General features: G+C 44.6%; 1 protein-coding gene across 1 annotated transcript in view; it reads left to right on the forward strand.

Moving 5' to 3' along the window:
• Positions 1-21246, forward strand: part of SMIM31 (small integral membrane protein 31) — a 54093-nt gene extending 32847 nt beyond the window's left edge. Inside the window, exon 2 of the mRNA XM_085641782.1 lies at positions 16714-21246. Coding sequence (XP_085497908.1) covers positions 16714-16973 — 260 coding nt within the window. The 3' untranslated portion in view covers positions 16974-21246. The remainder of the gene's footprint in view (positions 1-16713) is intronic.
• Positions 21247-21746: the final 500 nt, after the last annotated feature.

The raw sequence follows: 21746 nt of genomic DNA on the forward strand, positions 1-21746 counted from the left end.
CCTACCAGACTTTCCTGTACCGTTTTGTAAATGCCAAGTAGTAAGCTGTGTATCTTCATTTTTGGCAGCCATATATATTGCCTAGGCAGCCAATGGGTGCTAGCACGATATATGATTTTTCACTTATGCTCATGTAAACTTTGATTTATATATTGCATTCAGTTTTTTTCACATTTTCCTGTGAAAACATTTATGCATGTTTTTATCTGTTTTATTCTTTTGATACCGCTTGTACTTTTATGACCCTGGAGGCAGAAATAAAGTGATTTGAACTGAAATGAACTGAGTATCAGATGAATTACTACAGATGTACTCTTTCATGTGCTCGTAGATGACTTTGTGAATCAGTTCCAAAACATCCAACTCCCTATTAGTAAAAGTGCAGAGGGCATAGACCTTTGTATTTGTACTAATTTTATATGAATATTGTGTGAATATTGCCACTCTATTCCCATTTTAGGTCTTTTGTTGCTTATTCATAAAGTCATGTCATAGTAAGTAAAATAGTATTACAAGAATACTACATTCCATACTCAAAATGCATTTATGAATATGCCCCTACATTTATAATTCATGCCTTTATGACTTTGGCATAGCAGATGCATAGTTAGTTAGGTTTACTACTTTGCACATAAATTCTCAAATTTCAGAATCTGATGCAACAGAAGGAAAATCGTATGGGCTACAGAATTAGTGAGCTTGAGCGTTCCACATCACTATTCATTCACCATACTGAACCACTAAACATCTCAGCTATTACTATCATTGCTCACTCAAAATATATGGCTTTGAAGCCAGATCAAGCACTGCAAGTGGTCAGGGCTTTGTGGCACTCTCACTATATTCCCAGAGTTTTTGGGACAGGCGGTGCATATTGTGGTACTTCTGGTAATGTGAAAGTGCCAAGAGGGCTTTTCAATTCGGGTGCAAGGAGCTTCAGATAGCCAGAGGATCATGTAGGTGAGCCAGTGCTTTACTGCCTGCATCTAGCAGCATTTCACAGTCAAGTAAACTTAAGAGCAATGAATAATGTCCAGGAGGAGCAGCTAAATAACACCAGCATTCAGAATTAAGGCTCCCTGTTTCCCATTTTTACAAATTTTTACAGATAAATACAGACCGAAAACCATTTATTTTCCTGTCTGTATTTATTTTTAAATGTGGATAAAAACGGAAATTGGTTTGTTTTTGAGTGATTCTAAATGCTGTCAATCATGACTGTCAGGGCGATAGCTGTGAGGACTGACAGGCAAGGGGATCAAAAAAATAGGCATTTTTGGTAAAGAGCCTTAAACAGCAGTAGATTTGCACAACCTTGATACTAAAATGTATATATTTTCTTACAAGTAGATATTTTATCACCAGAGTGTGTAAATATCAATGAAACCTGTCAGGCATACAGGCACAAGTGCACATTAACTGGTTAAATAAATGCAGAAATCTACACATTTGAGCTTCATTTTTTCACAAAACCTAAAATAAATATTGATAAATACAGGTAAAATCTGCAAAAAATAAATATGGAGAAATACAGATGGAAATTACAAAAATATAAATACCATAAAACCGGGAGCCCTATTCACAATCCACCCCCCAAAAATGTCATGTTGGTCCGTCAGAAATAGTCTTTTCTCCCAGTAGACCATGAAGGACACAGAGGCATGCAATGCCATTCATTCATTAGTGTAATATCCATCATTCAAAAAAGGGCAAGGGCCTTTTCACTGCTGAATGCTGTGATCAACTTTATCTGCTTTGAAGTTTGTAAGGTGTCTGAAGGTAACTATGCAACTATGTATGGATCATTTTGTTCTAACTTGGAATGGTAATCCTTGTTCTGAAATTAGAAGGTAAGGCATTTATTTGGAAGTTCTTCTGGACCAGAAGTGAAAAAGTGAAATGTCATGGCTTCCCTGAATAGAGTCTTAAACTTTGATCCTATTTGATCAGCCATTGTGGTGGTATTCCGTGTAGGTGTAATATGGACTTCACTGCAAAGGCAGAATATGAGCTGTTTAGTAACTTCTGTTGGTTGAAGTGTACCTTAGTTGGAATGCCCATAAAGACGCCATTGCAGTTTGACAATTACCACTGTAAGGATAAGAGAGATTATGTCCAATATTTGTTGGGGCAGAAGGCAACCTAGTAACTGTTGACGCTCATAAAACTCATGTTTTGTTTGTTTGATGTTTTTATTGTATGAAGGAGATGTCTTTGTTGAACTGTAGTCCCAAGTTGTGAACTTTAAAAGTGGGTGTAGGGGATCCCAATAATTTAAGACCTCTGACTGGAAACTATGCTGGGTCGACCTGGCCCAAGAGCTGGCTCTCTTTCTGCCACTAAGTAATAGTAAATTTTGATGTATTCAATATTGGACATGGTGCCAGTCTCACAACCCCTCTCTAAGTCTGAGATGAAGCTGTGTGCCTTTAGTATACATATGTTGTGCATTTCTTTCCTAAAGTCTGGGTGCATGAAAGGATGTCAAGGACACACAACCAATAAAAAGTGCAAACACAGTAGAATGTGTGCATGCAAAATTTTCATTTACTTTGTGATTTTCAAGGCACGCTTTGCAATTTGAAAGCTGGCTGTGACATGGATCCCTGCTTGCAATTCACATTGGAAATTATGCATTCTTTATAGCCAAATGATTCAATACTTCATCATAGCTATTCATTTGTTATCTATGGCTTCCATAGAAAGCCTCTATCCTTTACATCAGATTAGAAATCTGGTAATACACTACTATGACATTGCAACAGTTGATAATAAATCTCGTTATCCACTGTTGCTAGGTCCCTTAATCTAGAATTTCAATTTTATTTGATCATGTGTGGTTATTAAAAAGAGTTACATGTTTGAAAGAAAAGGGCTTGTACATGCATGGCGGTGGTCACATAGGAGATGAGCTCTGGTGTTGTCCAATCAGCGGGGACAATTATCCTTACCACTCCCACAAGGGCACATGAACCCAGTGGACACAGGGTGTGAGAGTATGACTTCTGGCCCAACTGGACGGTGGAAGGAGTCCCACCTGGAGGAGCAGACAGCGAAGAAAGGCAAGGCGAGCCCTGTGGGAAATCTAAGATGGCAGGCGAAACTCTGGGCCAGCAGTGATTTGCTAGGCCTGCCGCAGGAGTGAAGCGGTGGGGCAAGGGACAGCCGGTAATTACCCTCAGGGGGAACCCCATTGGCCGCAGGATGTGACGGGTTGCCACCTGGCCCAGCTGGAGGTGGAAGAGGCCCTCTCCGGAGGAATGCGTGGAGAGGCAAGACCGGAACCAAGGTAAATCCAAGATGATGGGCACAATGCTGGGCCGGCAGTGACAGGGAAATCCAAAATGGTGGGCACAACACTTGGTCAGCAGTGACTAGCCCAATGCAGGAGTGGAGTGGAGGGGCGAGGGATCACAGGGCGTCGCTCTCAGCAGGGGGAGAACTGCTGGGATGACACATGCCCTCCCTTTTCGTATCATGGACAGCAGAGTGGTATGGAGCAGTCTGCCCTACGAAAAGGGTGGCCTCAACGGCAATGGGTGCTTTGGCCCTGGGACGCTCTGCCCTGATACCACAAAGACACTCACTGCATCCAAAAAAACACTGGAGACTTGGTGAGTAGAACTGCCCCCCCCCCCCCCTCCCCAACACCTGGACCCGATGGTGCAGAGTTGGATCTGGGAGTGCATACAACAATGATACTGGCAGCAATAAGAGAAACAAAGACTGCTCTGGAGCAAACGATTGAAACTGTGGTCCAAGACGTGGGACTACTGAAGGCAGGCCACTGCAAATTGGGGGATAGTGTGACGGGGATGGAATCCACGCTCACCAATTTGAAACCTGCAATAACAGTAGAGGGAGCACTTATCGAGGCGCTAGATAATACTCTGATAGACTTGGAGTGCAAACTGGATGATGCAGAGGGACATTACTGCCCCAACAACGAGCAGTTGGTTGGAGTCCCGGAGAAAGAAGAGGTCCTCGGCATGTAGCTGTTCCTTGACAAATGGCTCTCCTCAGTGGTGCTGGAGGGGAAAATGGTTTACGGTGGAATGGGCGTACAGAGTCCCTGGGTGCCCTCCGGTGCCCGGGACATCATCAAGGGCATTCGTGGCCCATTTGCCGAATTTCCGGACGGACAATATCCTGCAGATAGCACGGACACATGTTCAATGGCCACTGGAGGGAAGGAGTGTGACCTTATACCCGGATTACACAACGGCAGGTCGGAAACAACGGGAATCCTTCTTAGGTGTCAAAAAGCACCTCGGACACCTGAACATTCAGTATGCCCCCTTCTTTCTGGCGGACCTCAGGATTATCGATCAGGGAACTTCCCACTTCTTCACAGCAGTGGCAGAGGCTTGGTCCTGGCTGGAGGCCTGGTGGTACCTGATGCCGGACAGGGGTGAGGCGGCCTGGGAAGATGGCTGGTAGGACCCCCGTTGGCGCAGCAGAGTGCACAGAAACCTCTCATCGGCCCTTATGAAGGACCAGGCAACAACGGAAAGAGCTAGGATGGTGGCTGCTATACAGTTTGTTTGTTGTAACGCTATACAGTAGAGGCAGACCCTGTAGGTGTACTACCGGTGGGAGTCCTTGGAGGTAGACTCGGTAGACTTGAGGAATAAATCACCAGCCAAGGTGACTTGAATGGTGTTTTGCCACCTCCCAGCGTAAAGCTGATGACAGCTGGTGAGATAATTTAACGGAGGACCCTGAATGTAAATTGAGATCCTGGCCAGATGCCTGGCCAGTGAGTCTGACTTTGCAGGGGGGTAAACCTGGGGAGCGGGGCGTGGAGGCTCTTATGCAGCTCCACTGGTTGCCCAAGCCACATATTGCCTCCTATTACTGTTGTGTGAGTTGTGTTAAATGTTAAAAATGATGGGGCGACCGACACCTCAACAGTTAGGGAATGCTGTAGTTTTAAGCCTGCAGCACAAGAGTGTTGGGAGGCTGTAATTATTATGTGAGGTTAAGGGGGAGGGAGCAGCACAATGCTCACAGGGAGGGCTACCATGTCCAGGGAACTAATGCTGATGGGCTATTTCCGAGGACAGACTATGGCTGATCCCTGGATAAATCGAATTGGCAATGTGCTCCCCCTAAAAATACTGTCATGGAATGTTAATGGCCTAGGGAGTAAGTTGAAATGGGGAATAGTGACCAAAGATTATTGTGAGACACAATCCAGACATAATTATGTTGCAGAATAGGCACTTAATGGAAAACAGCTGTGGTTTCCTCAACCAGGGGTGCTATCGGCTCCTAGCCTACAGTGGCTTCTCCAGGGGATCGAGGGGAGTGGATGTATTCCTGTGGCAGTCCCTGTCCCTACAGGTGATTAACACATTGGTGGACCCCCAGGGATGGTATGCGGTGGTGACTGGCAGTTGGAATGACATGAGGTTGGTGGTGGCCTCCTGGTACTTACCACTGGGTCTGCAAGGGGAAGCAATGGTGTAGAATGGATAACAAACATTCCAGATGCCCTGCTACCAGTGGGGAAAGACCTTAGTTTTACTCTCAAAGGGGACATGGACTGATTGACTAGTTTGGGGAACTGCTGAAGGGAGGATAACTGTTGGAGAGACTTCTTGGATATGACCAGACTGGCTGATTTACGGAGGGCCCATAATCCCTAAAGATGACAGTACTCCTATGCCCTCAAATTCCATGTGATCAATGCCCAGGTTGGAGTATCTGTTGGTGCTGCACCATCTAGTGGGAGCCTTTGGGAACAAGGAATACTTACCCAGTGGGGTTTCAGACCATGCCCTAGTGGTGACCTCTCTTCAGACGGGACTGCATAGACCTGAGAGGGTGTGGAGACTAGGACCCTAAGGACAGACATATAACAACACAAAGGATATGATAAGACAAACCACCAAACATTATTTTAAGGAGGGTACGGTGAGCTCTAGTGCAACAGTTCGGGAGGCATATAAAATGGTACTGAGGAGAGACTTGACAGCCCATGTCACAGGAAAAAAGCCGGAAAGGGAGAAATCATGCAGAGAACTGAAGGATGGGCTGATACGAGGGAAGGCTGAATATGTGTCCCACCCTACGAGGGAATGGGCACTGGGACCAGAGGCACTGAGGGAGGAATATCGGAGTCTGGCCAAACAGGAGGCAAGACAGCTGTTCAGAAAAAAGCAGGGTAGGTTGTATGAAATGGGAACTAAACCTGGGAAGCTGCTGTCGTAGTTAGTCAAAAAGGAGAAGGGCCAAAGATGGGTACACAGGGTGTACACCCCGGGGTGAACCCAAGTGGAGACTCTGGATGAAATTGCACAGGCCTTCGTGAAACACCTGAGTGGGGTGTGCCGCTTGAGACTGGAGGAGACTGTGCCCGACAGGGGGAAGTTCGTTAGGGACTTTCTGATTCCCTGCCTCCAGGAGGAGGCGAGTAGGGCCCTAGAGGTGGAAATAACTGAGGAAGAATTCTCTGAGAGGGTGAACCCAGCTTAGGAGTCGAAAGGCCTTGGGCTTGAACGGTTTCCCATCAAAGTTCTTCAACTGTGTGAAATCCCATATATTGCCCCCCATTGAAGTGATGTTTGAGGAAGCATTGTGGGAAGGAATCCTACCCATGGATTTTAGGCAGGCCTATATAGTCGCCATATACAAAGACAGGAAGCTGAGGGAAGATATCCCGATATCCCTACTGAATATAGTACTGGCCAAGGTGCTTGTGTCGACAGGCTCATGAAGGTGACAGATGCAATAACAGCCATCAGTCAATTGGTTTTTATGCCTTACAGAGCAACCAGACATAACCAGACATAACCATTGTCGCCTCTTTGGTTGTCTGGTCCGGAGGGATCAGATTGGTGAGCCAGCGATACTGCTATCACTTGATGCTGAAAAGGCATATGATTCAGTGGAACGGAAATACCTTTTGGATAGTTCTGCGGAAAATGGACTTTGTATCAATGTTTTCGAAATTGGTCAGGCTGTTATATCGGGCACCACTGTCTCAGGTTTGAATAAATGGGGTAGGGTCAAGGGAATTTAGATTCTGCAGGGGCACTAGACAGACGCTCTTGTTTAAACTTGTGATCGAGCCTCTGGCGACTTGGATCTGGGGTGACACACAAATCAAGGGCCTAAAATGGGACCCAGAATGGGAAGTTCTGATATCGCTCTATGGGGACGATATTCTACTGTATGTGGCTGACCCAGAATGCTCGATTCCCCCATATTCTGCACATCCTTGAGGTGTTCGGGGCATACGCCAGTATCCACTTTAATTGGAACAAATCTATAGCTTTTCCCCTTACTGAGTGGACCCCGCCTAGCGAGCGAGGTTTTCCCTTGAGATGGGAAGAGACAGGACAGGCACCTGGGCATTTGTGTCACTACGCATCCTGAAAAACCGTTCTGGGAAAACCTGGGGCATATCCTCCCTGAATACAATGGGGCGGTGTCCCACTGGAGAAGGCTCATGATTTCTGAACTAGGCCGAGCAGCCCTCCACAAAATGATATTTCTTCCTAACTTTCTGCATCTATTGCAGAACACACCATTTAGAGTCCCTGACACATTTTTTAGAGACTTTGAGGCAATGATCAGACAGTTGATTTGGGATGTAGGCCCACAGAGGATTGCCCTATTCGTATTGACACAGAAGCTAGAGGACGGAAGGGTGGCCCTCCCAAATCTGAGGTTCGACTACTGGGTGACCCAACTGCAGGTAATTGAGTATTTACGACGCAGCAAGAACCATCACCATATGCAGACAGGAGGGCAGTGGACTCAGGGGGCTACCTCAGCTGGCTGTATGGGGCAGCCAGGTGAAACTCACTGCCAGGCCTGACCATCCAGGTGATTAGTATATGGTGAGAAGTGATGAGATAACCGAGCTGGAGGGGCCGATTGACACTGGAGACCCCGCCTTGGGACTCGGCACTGCTAGTGTGCCTGAAATGTGGGGAGGGTCACATGAAGTGGGATGTACTGGGAATATTAAAAGTGGGAGATGCCTGGAAGGTGGCGGAGATGATTCCATTCCCCAAACTCCATTAACAATTTGAACTGACAAGGGGACAATATCTCTGCTGTCAACAGATTAAACCTATCCTGTGGGCTAAGGACACTTCCTCCGAAATATCGAGGAGGAAACATCCCTGGAATGGAGAGCACTGGGGGGCCACTACACAAACATGCTGTATCACAAATATACTCCTTTCTGCTAATGCACAGCCTGCCTTGTCAGGACACCCTATGAAGCAAATGGGAAAACGATTTGGGGAGATTGGAAGGTGATGCCTGGGGGAAGCGTGCAGGTATCCTCGAGAGGTAGCAATCCGGGCGAGCTTTCAACGGGTACCGTTGAAACGACTCCAAAGGCATACTACACAAGGATCCGCCTTTACCAGATGCGGCGGGTGGATAATGGCCACAGTCAAAGGGGATGTGGGCCGAAAGGGACCTTGATCAACACATTGTGGGACTGCTCGAAAATATGAGGCTACTGGAAGAAGGCAAGAGGCAGGATATTTTCGGTTCTGGTCTCGCTCTCTAGTCACAATTGGTGATGTTGGGTATCTAGGGGGAGCAGACATTGAACAGATACTGTAGGAAGCTGGCCCTGTATATATTCTACCATAGTAAGGTATAGTGTTCACAGAGTCCAGTGGAGCCCCACGGGCTTACCGAGGTAAAAGTAGATAATACCTTACTCTCTATTTGTGGTAGTGTGGGCGAGCAGTATGGCTTTATCAGAGGGGAGTGTTAAGCATTTATTGTACACACTTAGGCAAGAAACGATGTCACACACTCAAAGACTGAACTCAAACCAACAGTTTGAATCAAAAAGATTTCTTTGTTGTATTTTATTTATAGAACCAAGCAGGACTTGGTACAGCTAGCTATGATTGTACTTTTCAAGACAGATTGTTAAAGAGGAAGCTGGATGAATAATGACTTTTCTTACAGGTTTGTAAAAATGTGCAAATACAGTTGTAATTACTTTTGGATTACTGTTCAGGATCACTTTTTCAGGATTACTTTTTCTACTCCCTGAGATATGCCTAGATATCACACTGGGACATTCCCTGGATAAAAGGTGTGTAAAACAGTTTTTCTAAAAAACACAGTTTCTTAGGTTTTCACACAACTTTCAACTCCAAACTTAGAACTTTTTCCACAGAAAAAAGTCAATGCAGTCCTATGGGAGAAAATCAGGTTATCGGTTTAAAGGTGAGTAATACGTCTTGGGACTTGCGTTTCTGGGGTTAGAACCAGGGTTCCCCCAGGGTCAAGGGCACCCTCAGTGGCACTAGAGTGGCCAGGTGCAGAGTGCTGAGGCCAAATGTTATCCAATGGGGGATAAGGGGCCTTCGGTTGGTGGCTGATCATGGGCACGCCACTTGGATGTGGGAGCAAAGCTCTCAGAGGTAAGTTCAGGTCAAATGGGGATCCAAGCTGGCACACAAGATGCACGCACAGCGGCACAGGGGTGGCTGGGTGCAGTGTGCTGGATCAACGTCGGGAGCCCTGTTGGTTTCAATGAGGAAGATCTGGTCAGAAAAAACACTGCAGGCTCGGGCGCGAAGATCTTCTGGAGGCGACCACCAGTTGGAGAGGTAAGTTGAGATGTCAAGGGATGCGGGACACGATTGGTTGGGCCACCAAAGCCAGTGGGCCGTTGAGTGTAGGGGTGTCTTTTGGCGTCGGGCTTTCCTTACCGCCTCCGGATTTGGCCGGAACCAGAGTCTGTTGGTGAGCAAATCCAGTTCTCATGGGAGACAGAGTCTTGGTAGGGAAGGCAGGGCAGGACCTCAGGGTTCTGGGCGGCTGCTGGCTGCTGGACACACCGGGGTTTTGCTGGAGCAGGTTGAGGTCAGAACAGGCAAGTAAGGCTGGGGCCAAATCAGTTGCTGTCCTCCTCTTCTTCTTTCTGCAGTGCTCTTCAGTCCTTCTTCTCTTCTTCTTCCTTGTCAGAGGAGGCAAGGATTAGGGATGCCCCTAAATATTAAATTTAGGGGCGTTTCAGGTCGGTACAGGTCGAGACTAATGCGTCCCTTCCTTGGGGTGGGTACACCCCCCTATTATGCCACCCTCGGGCATAAGCCTCACTCTGGTTGGCTGGGTCTCCCATCTTCAAGATGGAGGGGACTGAGAGTTGTGCTTCACCCCGCCTCCCCCACCTGAGAGGTGGGGTTGGCAAAAGTGGGCACACCTCTCCTCCTATCTTGGTTTTCCTGCCGATTCTCCCGCCCAAGTGGGGGTATGAACCGGTGGGGGACAGTTTGCTGGGAGCAGCAAACGGCTGGGACAGCTCCCAAAGGCGGCTAGCCTTTGAAGCTTCCCCTTCGTGGACCATGCCAATCCTGGGGGAGGAGGCTTGGCCCCTTGACCCAGGATGGGCTTTGTTTCAGGACCTCGAGAGTGAGAGTCTGGTGGTTGCAGCTGGAGAGCAGCCACTCAGCAAGGACACTAGAGCTAGGTCATTTTTCAGGGGTCATCTCTAAGATGCCCTCAGAGTGCATTTGGCATCAGTGTGGGTTTAAGGATCTGAGAGGTTTGATACCAAACTTCCCAGGATTCAGCAAAGCCATTATGGAGCTGCGGAGTTCGGAATGACAAACTCCCAGACCATGTACTCTTTATGGCTTTGCAGAACTTGAAATGTCTGAGAATGGACTTAGACACTGTAGGGGTACAGGGCTCATGTACAGTGCACCCTGCTAGAGGGGTGGCTTACCTATACCATAGGCAGTTGGTTGTAGGCAGGGCACACAGGGTATGTTTGCCATGGTGACTCTTCACTTTGCTTTGCACCCAAGCACGCAACCTGCAATGGCAGTGTGTATGTGTTAAAATATAGGGCCTCTAAGGGTGGCTCATTATGTGCTGCTGTCCTTAGAGGCCTTCCCTGGTCACAGTGCCCTTGGTACCTATGGTACCATTTACAAGGGACTTACATGTGTCCAAAGTGTTGCCAATTGGGTGTGCCACAGTACAGGTTTAGAGAAAGAACATGGGCCCTGGGTACCCAGTTGGCAGGAGCCCAGTGCACACTCAGTCAAAGAGCAATAACATTAGGCAAAAAGTGGGAGGCAACCATGCAAAATGGGGCATTTTTCTACAGATACCAGCTCCTGTTAGGTAATGTGGTCTTAATAGTGGCCAGGACAAATAAAGTCCGGTCTTTTGGAAAAGCAAAAGTTCCCGCTTGAGGGCAGAGAAGATGGTGTACTACACCAGGGGGTGACCGCATAGATTTTTCACACAACTAGCCACACAGCTGATTGGCAGAGAGTCCTACAAAGGTCATCAAGTTTGCTCCGCTGAGGAAAAATATATTTAGAGCTTGGAAACCATATCCGAATTATCAGACAGAGGTTTCTGTACTGCAAGCCCAGGCCCTTCACAGTGACCCTGAAGATGCTTGCTTACCCCTACTCACTATTGTCAATACTTCCATCACTTAATGCATCTTCCCTGAAGCTCCCAAGACAGGCCACATCATCCCACTTTGGAAATACCCCACATTAGAACTTGATGCGCTTTCCAGCTCTACTGACCTTCGTCTGCAAGATCAAAACAAAAGCAGCTTTGGCACAATTTCATGAACGTATCAGTGCATGGCTACAATTCTGGATTCAGAGCATGCTGCAGTACGAAGAGAGCTGCCTTACTATTCACAGAAAACTCACTCATGGCCACAGATATAGAAGAACCCTACTGCAAACATCCATTACCTCATACAATACCTGTATCTCATTCAGATCTGGATTTCGAGCACCTCACCTGAAGCTTAACTCTACCAAATAGAATTGCTGTTATTGGCACAGAAAAACAACCAACCCCTAGTACAAACCTGGCCTAATGTCATGAACTGATTTTCATTCAGTAATACGTCACTCTGATTCACCTTGAGCACCGACCTTACCCTTATGAAAAAAATTGCAAAAAATATAATGATGGTCTGCCATCAAATCTTTCTACTAAAGGAAGTGACACCATTCCTCCTAGAAAGTAACTTTAGAACTGCCAATTGAGCCTTCTTACTCTCCCATCTTGATTGTGGCAATGTCCTACTCCACCATCGCTCAGATGCCACACTGACTATCCTTAAAAGCATCACACATGCTGAAGTAAATCCTATCAAGAACCTGAATTAACATGGCCCCAAAACTGATGGAAATCCACTGACTGCCATTGCCAGTCCACACTATCTTCAAACCAGCTACATCATCTACAAATCAATTTTGACTGTCACCTCTGCCTAACTGACTGACAAACTCACCAATTCCGTGGGCTCCTGCTGAAGATGAAGAAGTGCAGAACAGAAAAAACAAGGCAACAGGTCTTGTCCATGTATGCACCAAGGTTCTAGAACTGCATCCTTGTATCTATCAGGGCTGCCCAAAGACTGATCTAGTTTAGAAACGAGCAGAAAACACACCTTTTTATCAAACACTACATTGGATTGCAGTAACAGTCCAATCTCTGTCTTAGAAAGCAGCCACCCCTCCTTTTGCACATTGACTGTAACTTTGCCTTTGGCCCTCTGCACGCTCTGCCTTTTAGATAGGTTTGCATTATACAAATACCACATTCATATAGATATTTATTTTCAATCTGTCTTAAAAGAACTTGGGAACCTGTGTCTGGAAATGCTCTGGAACATGGCAGCATAGCAATATTCATTCAACATATGCATACATACTGAATTTAGGTTACACAATTTCAATAGTTTTTGTATTATTTTCCTACATTTACTCACTACCTGATTATTAACTGTGTTCTGCTCCTCTTGACTCATATATGGACTTCTGTTTTAAATGAGTACCATTAGAATTGGGGTCTCTGATTGGTAAAAGTGTTCACATTGTACAAGCAGGGAACCTCTATCTCATCAGGGTAAGTTACACCGTCAGAGTAACCAATGTTCACCCCTTTGGTAGCTTGGCAAGAGCAGTCAAATTTATTCGCAGTGGAAATGTGTAAATTATTTGTGTACACACACACACTCACATTCCCACTCACACACACACTCTCTCTCTCTCTCACACACACACACACCTGCCACAAAAGTATTCCACACCAGTTTAGAAAAATAGCCAATATTATGTGAATAAAACAAGACCAAATGACAAAAACCCAACATACACATGTCAAGTTACGAAGTTTTAAAGATTACGTGAAGTTATAGTGCTTAGAAACACAATAGCTCCAATTCGGGCTAAGATGACGTGCCTGACAAAGTTAAATCTCAAAGTTCGGAGCCAACCACGATGGCGCACGCGTCGGCTACAGAGTCATACAGACTCCAGTTAAAGTACCTTAGAAACTATGACAAAACAAACACATTGCGAGGTGCCAGGGAGGTGAGGTGTTGCTGAGGCCGGTGTATGCTTAAGAAGTTGCAAGGCACAGGGGAGGTGATACGGCATTGATGGCGAGGCATCGGTTCCACTGGCGGTGCGGGATCGATGAAGTGTCGAGAGTCAAGCCACGTGATGTCAATTTCGCAGTGTCAATGTCCCACCACGGGGTCACTGGTGCTGCGGTAGAGTAGGAATCAGACGCCATGGACATCAGTGATGCGATACTCAAGACTCTCTCTGTTGCGGCTCTTCAGAGTCCCTGAAGCTGTGTCTGGCCTGCGTTGCAAGTCATGGTTGTTGCATTGGGTGGGGACCACAGCACCAGTGCAGGCAGCGTCCTGGTGTTGAAGAGGGGTGCCAGGTTCCATGTCACAATCGAAGTCGATGTGTTGTTTTCTTCTTGTTTAGCACAGCCAACTCACTTCCAAGTACCCAGAACTGGAGCTGGCACCATTAGGTGGAGTTGGGCTCTCACCAGAGGAGCCCCGGTGCAGGCAGATGAGGTCGTTGATGGCCTTGAGGCTTACAACAGGCGGCAAGCTCAACCCAAGCCCTTGGAGAAACTTCAAAAGCAGGATGAAGCAAACAAAAGCCCAGTCCTCTTACTTCCAGGGCATAAGCAGCAAGCAGCAGAACAGCACAACAATGTGGCAGTCCCTCCTGTCAGCAACACAGCTCTTATTTCTGGCTGAATGTCCTCAATCCAGAATTGTTTTGAGTATGTGATGTCAGAAGTCCAGTACTTAGACCCATTTCTGCCTTTTGAAGTAGTCAAGCTTCAAATGAAAGTCTTTGTAGTGCACAATACCCTGCCCTTCCTGGCCCTGACTCCAGGCACAATACATGGGGGTAGAGACTGCTTTGTGAAGGGACAGGCACAGCCCTATTCAGGTGCAAGTGTCAACTCCTCCCACCACTCCAGCTCAGGGAGCTCCATCATCCTGGCGATGGGCCTTCAGGATATGAAGGACACTCCTCAACTCCCTTTGTGTGACTGTCTAGAGTGAATTTACGAACAGCCCAACTGTCTTCCTGACCCAAGCATATATTCAGAGACAGACAGAGGCACAGAATGGTTTAAGTTAGAAAATGCCAACTTTCTAAAATGGCATTTTTAGACCTCTAATTTAATGTGTTTTTAAATTGTGAGTCCAGGGACACCGAACTCCAATATTTTATCAGCTCCCAATTAGAAGATACACTTGTAAGATGTTTCAAGTCAGTTCCAATGCAAATCTATGGGAGAGATGGGACTTGCAGTACTCAAAAAGGAATTTAGCAGTGTTTCACTACCAGCACATGTAAAACTCACCAGTACATGTCCCACCTTTTAAATACATTGCACCCTGCCCATGGGGCTACCCGGGGCCTACCTTAGTACTGCCTTACATGTAATAAAAGGGAAGGATTAGGCCTGTCAAGCTGGTGCAATTGCCGGGTCGAAATGTCAGTTTAAAACTGCACTGACAGACACTGCAGTGGCAGACCTGAAACATGTTTGAAGGGCTAGTCATTTGGATGGCATAATCAGTGCTGTAGGCCCACAAGTAGCATTTGACTTACAGGCTCTGGGCACACCTGGTGCACTGTGCTAGGGATTTACTAGTAAATCAAATAGGCCAATCATGGAGAAACCAATTACCATTACATTTTATACAGGGAGCACCTGCACTTTAGCACTGGTCGGCAGTGGTAAAGTGCCCAGCATCCTAAAGCTAGTTAAAACAAAATCCTGCACACAGTCAAAATCAGGAGGTCAGAGGCAAAAAGACTGGGGAAATCACACCAAAAGATGCCAGGTCTAACACGTACCATTTAAATATAGTCCTCAATCTCTATAACATACCACTGGCGATGATAGCCAACATATACTTTCGCGGAAAGGCTTACAATCATTCTCTGTGCCCTGCTACTCCAGTCTCTTCTGGGTTTTTTTCTTCTATAGTTTCCGTCGAGCTGCATTTCCTCAAACCCAGCAGCTGTTTTCTCCACAAGTACCTGTTTCTGTTAATTGCTGCTTACTTTGGTTGCAGCAAGGGATTACCCCTATAGAATAGATGACTAGTTAGTTACTAGTGGATCCCATTGGTAGCATGAGACGTTTTGGATATGGCATTAACAGATTTTGCACTATTCAAATGCCAGAGAACAATAGCAACTAATGAAGTGCTATGGAGAAAATTCTATTTGATTCCGCAATTGTATGATGGAATTGAGATTCGCTGTCTAAGTGTGTCTGTTTTTTTAATTGTCATTTTAATTTATTCATTAGAGTTTCACTTATTTTTGCTCTGCATGGCATATGTAGTCCAGTGTCCAACAAAAACGTGCCACGACTGGATCGATCAGAGATGTTTGTAAATGGATTTTAATTAGGAGCCGCTCCTAATGTAAAAACATGATGATATATATTACCAGTCACACAAAAAAGGGTAATTCAATTTTCCCGATATTACATCCTATAGTCCTCCTGTATAATCCTAGCTGTAGCCCGTGGTCTTCTGGTCGAGGGTTTTAAAGCGGGTTACTATCATGTCGTAAATGCTTGTCCTTAAATGAAAGGCTACCCAGTTTAAATGAGAACTGTGAAATAATTTACTGGATATCGATCCAAGCCTGAGTTTTGTTGTGATGTTATTCCTGATTTAAACAGTGAAATTCGTTGGTTCCTGCATTATACATGACTGTCCAAACGTTCACCCTTTCTGCCTTTAACCTCTTTTGAGCATTCCATGGAGTCCTGTGCAAATTAGTGGCAGATGTGTTTGTCCATTAAGTCTCCGGGGTAAACGGAGGCACAGCTTTCCCAAACAGATAGAAAACTCCCTGTCTCCAAGTGACACGAGAGTGGGGGCAATAAAAAGGCACATACTCTGAGCTTTCACTCTCATCCATCCCAACAAGATATATTTTACCAGGCATTCATTTATGTTAATAATTTGTAACAATACAGTGAAAAAGATTGATTGTGGTTTTTTTTGTTGCAAGAGAAAATGTATTTCCTTTTTAAGAATTTGTAGGAAGTTATTTACTTAAGAAAGCTTGAAAAAGGCAGACATTAACTTCTGAAATTACCTGTTGTAGACGTCTAGTCTACCACAAGTTTATTATCTTCATGAAGATCGAAACGTAGACAGGTGAACAGCAAAGAAGACATGCTCTTTGCCACTTTCCTGTCGTCCACTGGGATTATAGTACTCCTGTTTCACTTGTCACAAATTCCCTGCTACATGCATTTTTCTTTCTTTTCTCAGTTTGCAGACTTCTGACTGAGCGTAAGCTGTCTGTCTGCTCGCGCGCTTTGTTCCGTCTCTCAAGCTTTGGTGTATCACTTTTCTCTCCTTTCAATTTGTTAACGCAGAAAGAAGAGGCTGGTTACCAAAAGTACACCGAAAGAAGACAAAGTCCAGCCGGAAGAAAGCGAAAGCGAGCCCGGGGGCTACAAGCAGCAGGGTTGAAGTGGCTCAAGATGAAAGGTGCCACCCGGATGCAGAGCAGCAAAGCCTGGTGACCGGAAATGACCTACAGGAGGGCGAAGGCGACCCAGGCCTGGAGTCAGAGGTGAGGAGCTGTCCAGGGAATGGGCTGAGCCCTGGATGGACAAAAGCAAGTCTTAGCTGAGGGCGCTTTGATCTCGTGGACATGGCTCCTTCCCAGACTCCCACTTCAGGAACTTTAAAAGAAGAAATCTCATCAATGTGTCACGAAGGACACGGCCAGCTGGTTACTGAAGAAAACTCCTCTTCGTCCTGACAAGGAACCCCCCTGTAAAGGGCACGTAGAAAGCCTTGTGCCCGTCTATTTGTTCCTTTGATTGCACAGCATGTACACTGATGAAAGCCACACGACACAGAAAGGATGTTTTTTGTTCGTTCAATGGGATTAACCGAATTGCGCAGCATGTAAACGCAGCAACTATGGAATTTTATGGGACTTTTATAGTGTTGCTGTAAAGCTGTGTGAAAAAAAAGATGTTACACAACTAATTGCTGACTTAACCATTGCGTCTGTACCAGAAGTGTAACGCAAGATGATAACCCCTGTCCCCCTACCCTGTGCCCTGCAGAATGTGATTAGGGGGTCCCCGAGTCTTCCACATCTCAGAGATATTCATTGGCCTGAATGTGGCCCCACAGAAGGGTTCAGGTGCCTTGTGAAGGACTAGAGGGGCTGCAGCGGCCAGCGCTACACCCCTGTTCTGTATCCCAGAGGGCAGAATGGTCACTGCCATGGGTTCAATGCCTTGGATTCTTTGCAGCTGCATCAAAGCCATCCCTGGTCTCATGGCCGGTGCTGTATTTTTTTTATTATTGCATCAATATTTAGGATGTCTCTGTGCTGGGCCTACCAGTTGACCTATAGCCTACCGGCGTTGTCTTGTGCTCCAACACACCATGGAGCTTATTGATATATATTTGTAGTTTTCTAGAGAAAACATTTGCTGTAGACTGGTCAACAGTCGAGGCACTTAAAATATCAAGTACTTCATGTAGCGTTGGTGGTTAATTCTCCTTTTTGTGCAGACCATGCTAAATCAGGAGAATAATCTTCCTGCTGAATTGCCTCCTACGAATTTAATATTTCCTCCAGGAAAAGGAGAATTTGTATTGCCACTGAACTCTAAATCAGACCATGACATTTCCCTAGTCTCTAGCTTATTCACGTTGATCGTCTTTGTTGAGAAAATGCAAATCTGTGTCAAATCCTGTTAAATTATTTCCGATGTTACTAAGACATGATGTTATTTTATTTGTGAATATGTTTACAATTCAATGGATGAATGTGTGCAATATGGCCAAAGATCTACTTAGATTGTCAGTGAAGCATTTGCATAAATAACTCAAAGGTGATTTGTGAAGAGATCAGGAAACACAAGTGACACACAATGAGATTTTACAGATAAAGTGAAAGCCTACAGACTGAACGAGAGAAAAGGTCCACATTATTTGCAAACTTAGAATGACTGTTTGGATAAAATGGGGGGTTCATCGGGTGAAGGAATGACCTTTTCAATACAAAGGCTTCTGAGGTAGTCACCTGTGGCGCCCCTTGAAAGATGCACCACAGGAACCACTAGCATATAACCCTGCAGTGTTTGGCAGGAGGTCCAGGGTGCCAACATAAACAATAGTCGAGGAGATACAAAAATAGACTTTACCTATAGCGTCAAAATACCTTCAGCCAGCTCTGACCAGGGGAGTCATAAGAAGTGCCTGAATGGAAAATCAGAAAATACCTGTGGAAACTGAGGAAGCCTCCTCAGTTGAAGACAATACAAGAAACAACTGGAGACAGTGTAGAAAATCTATAAGATGATTTAATAAAAAATATGATAGAAAAACGGCAAATAGCTGAGGTAAAATAATGCACGGATTGTGTGTATGCGAAAATAGATGCAGGAAAGCAAATTGGAGGAGGAACCATAATCCAGCTGGGGAAGAATAAAAATCAAATGTTTAGTGGCCTGGAAGCTAAAGTAAAGAAGAATTGATATTATATCATCAATACTGGCAGGTGCAGCCAGCAACACAGCAAAGTATAGAGTCGTAGACATGGAGAATCGGGCATAACAGTTAGGCCTTCATTATTCACAAGGCTCTAACTTAAGCCAATGCTTTTGTATAACTGTGGTAGATTCAAGTTTGGAAGAAGGGTATCATTTTCCCTTAAGTCACCAAGTTATGTCATCAATGAGTTGTGGTGCAAGAGGGGTAAACTAGGAGGACGTGTGTCCTCTGGGAATGATTAGGATGGCATGGAATTTATATGTAGAAAAGATGCTTGAGAGATATCCTACAAATAAATAATGAATTGGAAGTTGTTCACAATGTAATGCTAGCAATGTGTTATTGGCAATATGCGTTTTCACTGCCATGGCACAAACGTGTATATGGGTATCTATGTAGATTTACTGCTTTTATTTTACTACAAAATCCTGGCAGACAATTTATCCCAGAACAACTTCTGAAGAGATTCTATCAGGAAATTTGGCACTGCACATCTTATACTCCTAGAGTTTGCCAAAGCAGTAACTACAACATGTCCGTAGGCTTCAACAAGGTGTAATAACAATCCATTCTTATAGGCCTATTGTCTTTAACATATGTGTTTCATAATAAACGAAGCATGCCCACTGTATTTGTTAGAACTTTTCATAATAAACAGATTAGGCCATTTGCATTGAAATAACTCTTGAATCAGTCAGTCCTACAGGCTTGTCAACATAACCAAGACCTAGGCCCAGAATTACAAAGGTTTTGCGCCCGGTTTGCACTAGTTTTTTTAATGCAGATCCAAACAAAATTCTTTTTGGCATTAACAAACCAAGGCAAATTGTTATATGCCTTGGTTTGTAGGAAAAAGTAATCCAAACCAGTGCGTAGGACTGCTTTACGCTATTCTGCTTCAAGGGGGCGTGCCACGGGTGATACATAAGCGCTCTCTTACAATTTTTGATGCAAAACCCAGCCTACTACCAATGGTAGACAGTGTTTTGCACAACAACTTAACATTACTTGAAAGCAACCATTACAAACGAGACTTTTATTTTATTTCTCCTAATGTTTCCCACCTTGCATGTGTGCTGCACTGTACAGCACTCATTCAAAGTGTGAAAAATGTTAACGTTAGTCGAAGCATTGTATTTTGTACTTTAATGGTACCCTCCAGTACAAAACCTGGCTGGACTCACACAGCCTGATTGTGCGAATGGACAGGGAGAAAGCAGAATAGTGCCATATCACTGTAGATATGGCGCTTTCCTGCTCTCTCTATATCACGCAACGCAGTGCAGCAACTTTGGGTGCTGTGCTGCATTGTGTGATAGATTTGTAAATGTAGACCTGACTGTATAGAATGTCAGCTTTCCCACAAGGTAACCATCATATATACTGTAACAAAATTACAAACATGCACAAATTTACAGTGCTCAACATATTTTAAATTCCCCCCAAGAGGGCTTAATAATTATTATCATAGTAAAAATCTTCTATTTCAATTACGAGTCGATCATCAGCACTAAAACCCTTGCCTACAACAGTAATCTGTAAGATTCCCAGTAAGAAAATACCTGCCTACAGGAGCACAGTGGAAAAACAATACACCCTTAAAAGCATATTGCTTTAAGCACATACTTTTCAAAACAGTTAGTCAGACCTACTGGCTATGTCATAATGTTTCATAATAAATAGATGAAACCTATGGAATTTTCCCATTGAACCAATAAGGCCTATATCCAGTACCAATGGTGTGGAACCATAACCAGCACAGGCATACTGAAGTGTGAATAAGCTGGCAACCATCATGCATATGTTTATAAAATTATAAATGTGAACAAAATACATGTCTACAGCATGTAACACAGAGTGATTACAGTTCACTGTCAAAGGCCTATTATCAGTAACGAAGGCTTTTCATAATAAATAAGCTGGGCCTACTGCTTTTGTGATAAAGCTTCATAGTAAACAGGTCAGACCTATGACATCGGGCATCATTTTTCCCAGTGAACCTATCAGACCTAAAGCCTTTGTCATTGACCATAACCAACTCATACCTACTGTAATAAACTCACACTTTTCAGAAGACAAGTCATAAAATTACAAATGCATACAAATTACAGTTGACAAAGTAAAATACTGTCTCTTCCACTAAGGCCCAAGGATTGTCACAATGCAAATCTTCTGTTGCCATGGTTTGTCAGAGAAGGTAACCAATACCAAATCTGTTACCTACTATTGTAATGTATGACATTCTATATTTAAAAAACTCTATGATGTCTTTAGTATGGAGTAAGGGAAAAAAATATATATTGACTTTAACATATACTTTTCACTATAAATATGTCAGTCCTACTGCCTTTATTATAATGTTTAACAATAAACAGATCTGGCCTACAGTCTTGATCAATGGATTATTACTGTAACCAACTGTGTTCTGCTGTTCTGTGCATACGCTTCCCCACAAGGCACAAAGTGTAATACAAACACTCTTTTTACAGGAAGTACACAAGTTCTGCCTAATCAAATGCTCAAGGGTACTAACGTGGATGGAGCCTAATCCCCTCTCAGTAGTACTTCTGAAAGCTCTTTTTTCTGTTGATTGGATAAGGTTAAGAAAGAGTTGCACCGTCAAGCCTGTCTTAAAACAAAATGTGAAATATAGGAGGTAAAGCAACAGTGTGGTTACAGTTTGGAAACTTTGATGAGCTCCACTCTGACTTACCAAGTGTCCCTGGTCACCTGGTGCAAGGTCACTTCATCTGCCTGTCAAGGAAACAAGAAGAAAGCAAAAGGGATACATAGAGAGAGAGGTAAATATGTATCTTTTTTAAAATTATTGTAAGAAATTGAATTGTTGGTTGACTGGGGTGTGAGCCCTTGCCAAACAGCAATCACA

The sequence above is a fragment of the Triturus cristatus genome, chromosome 2_2 (assembly GCF_964204655.1).
Source record: "Triturus cristatus chromosome 2_2, aTriCri1.1, whole genome shotgun sequence".
Classification (NCBI taxonomy): domain Eukaryota; kingdom Metazoa; phylum Chordata; class Amphibia; order Caudata; family Salamandridae; genus Triturus; species Triturus cristatus.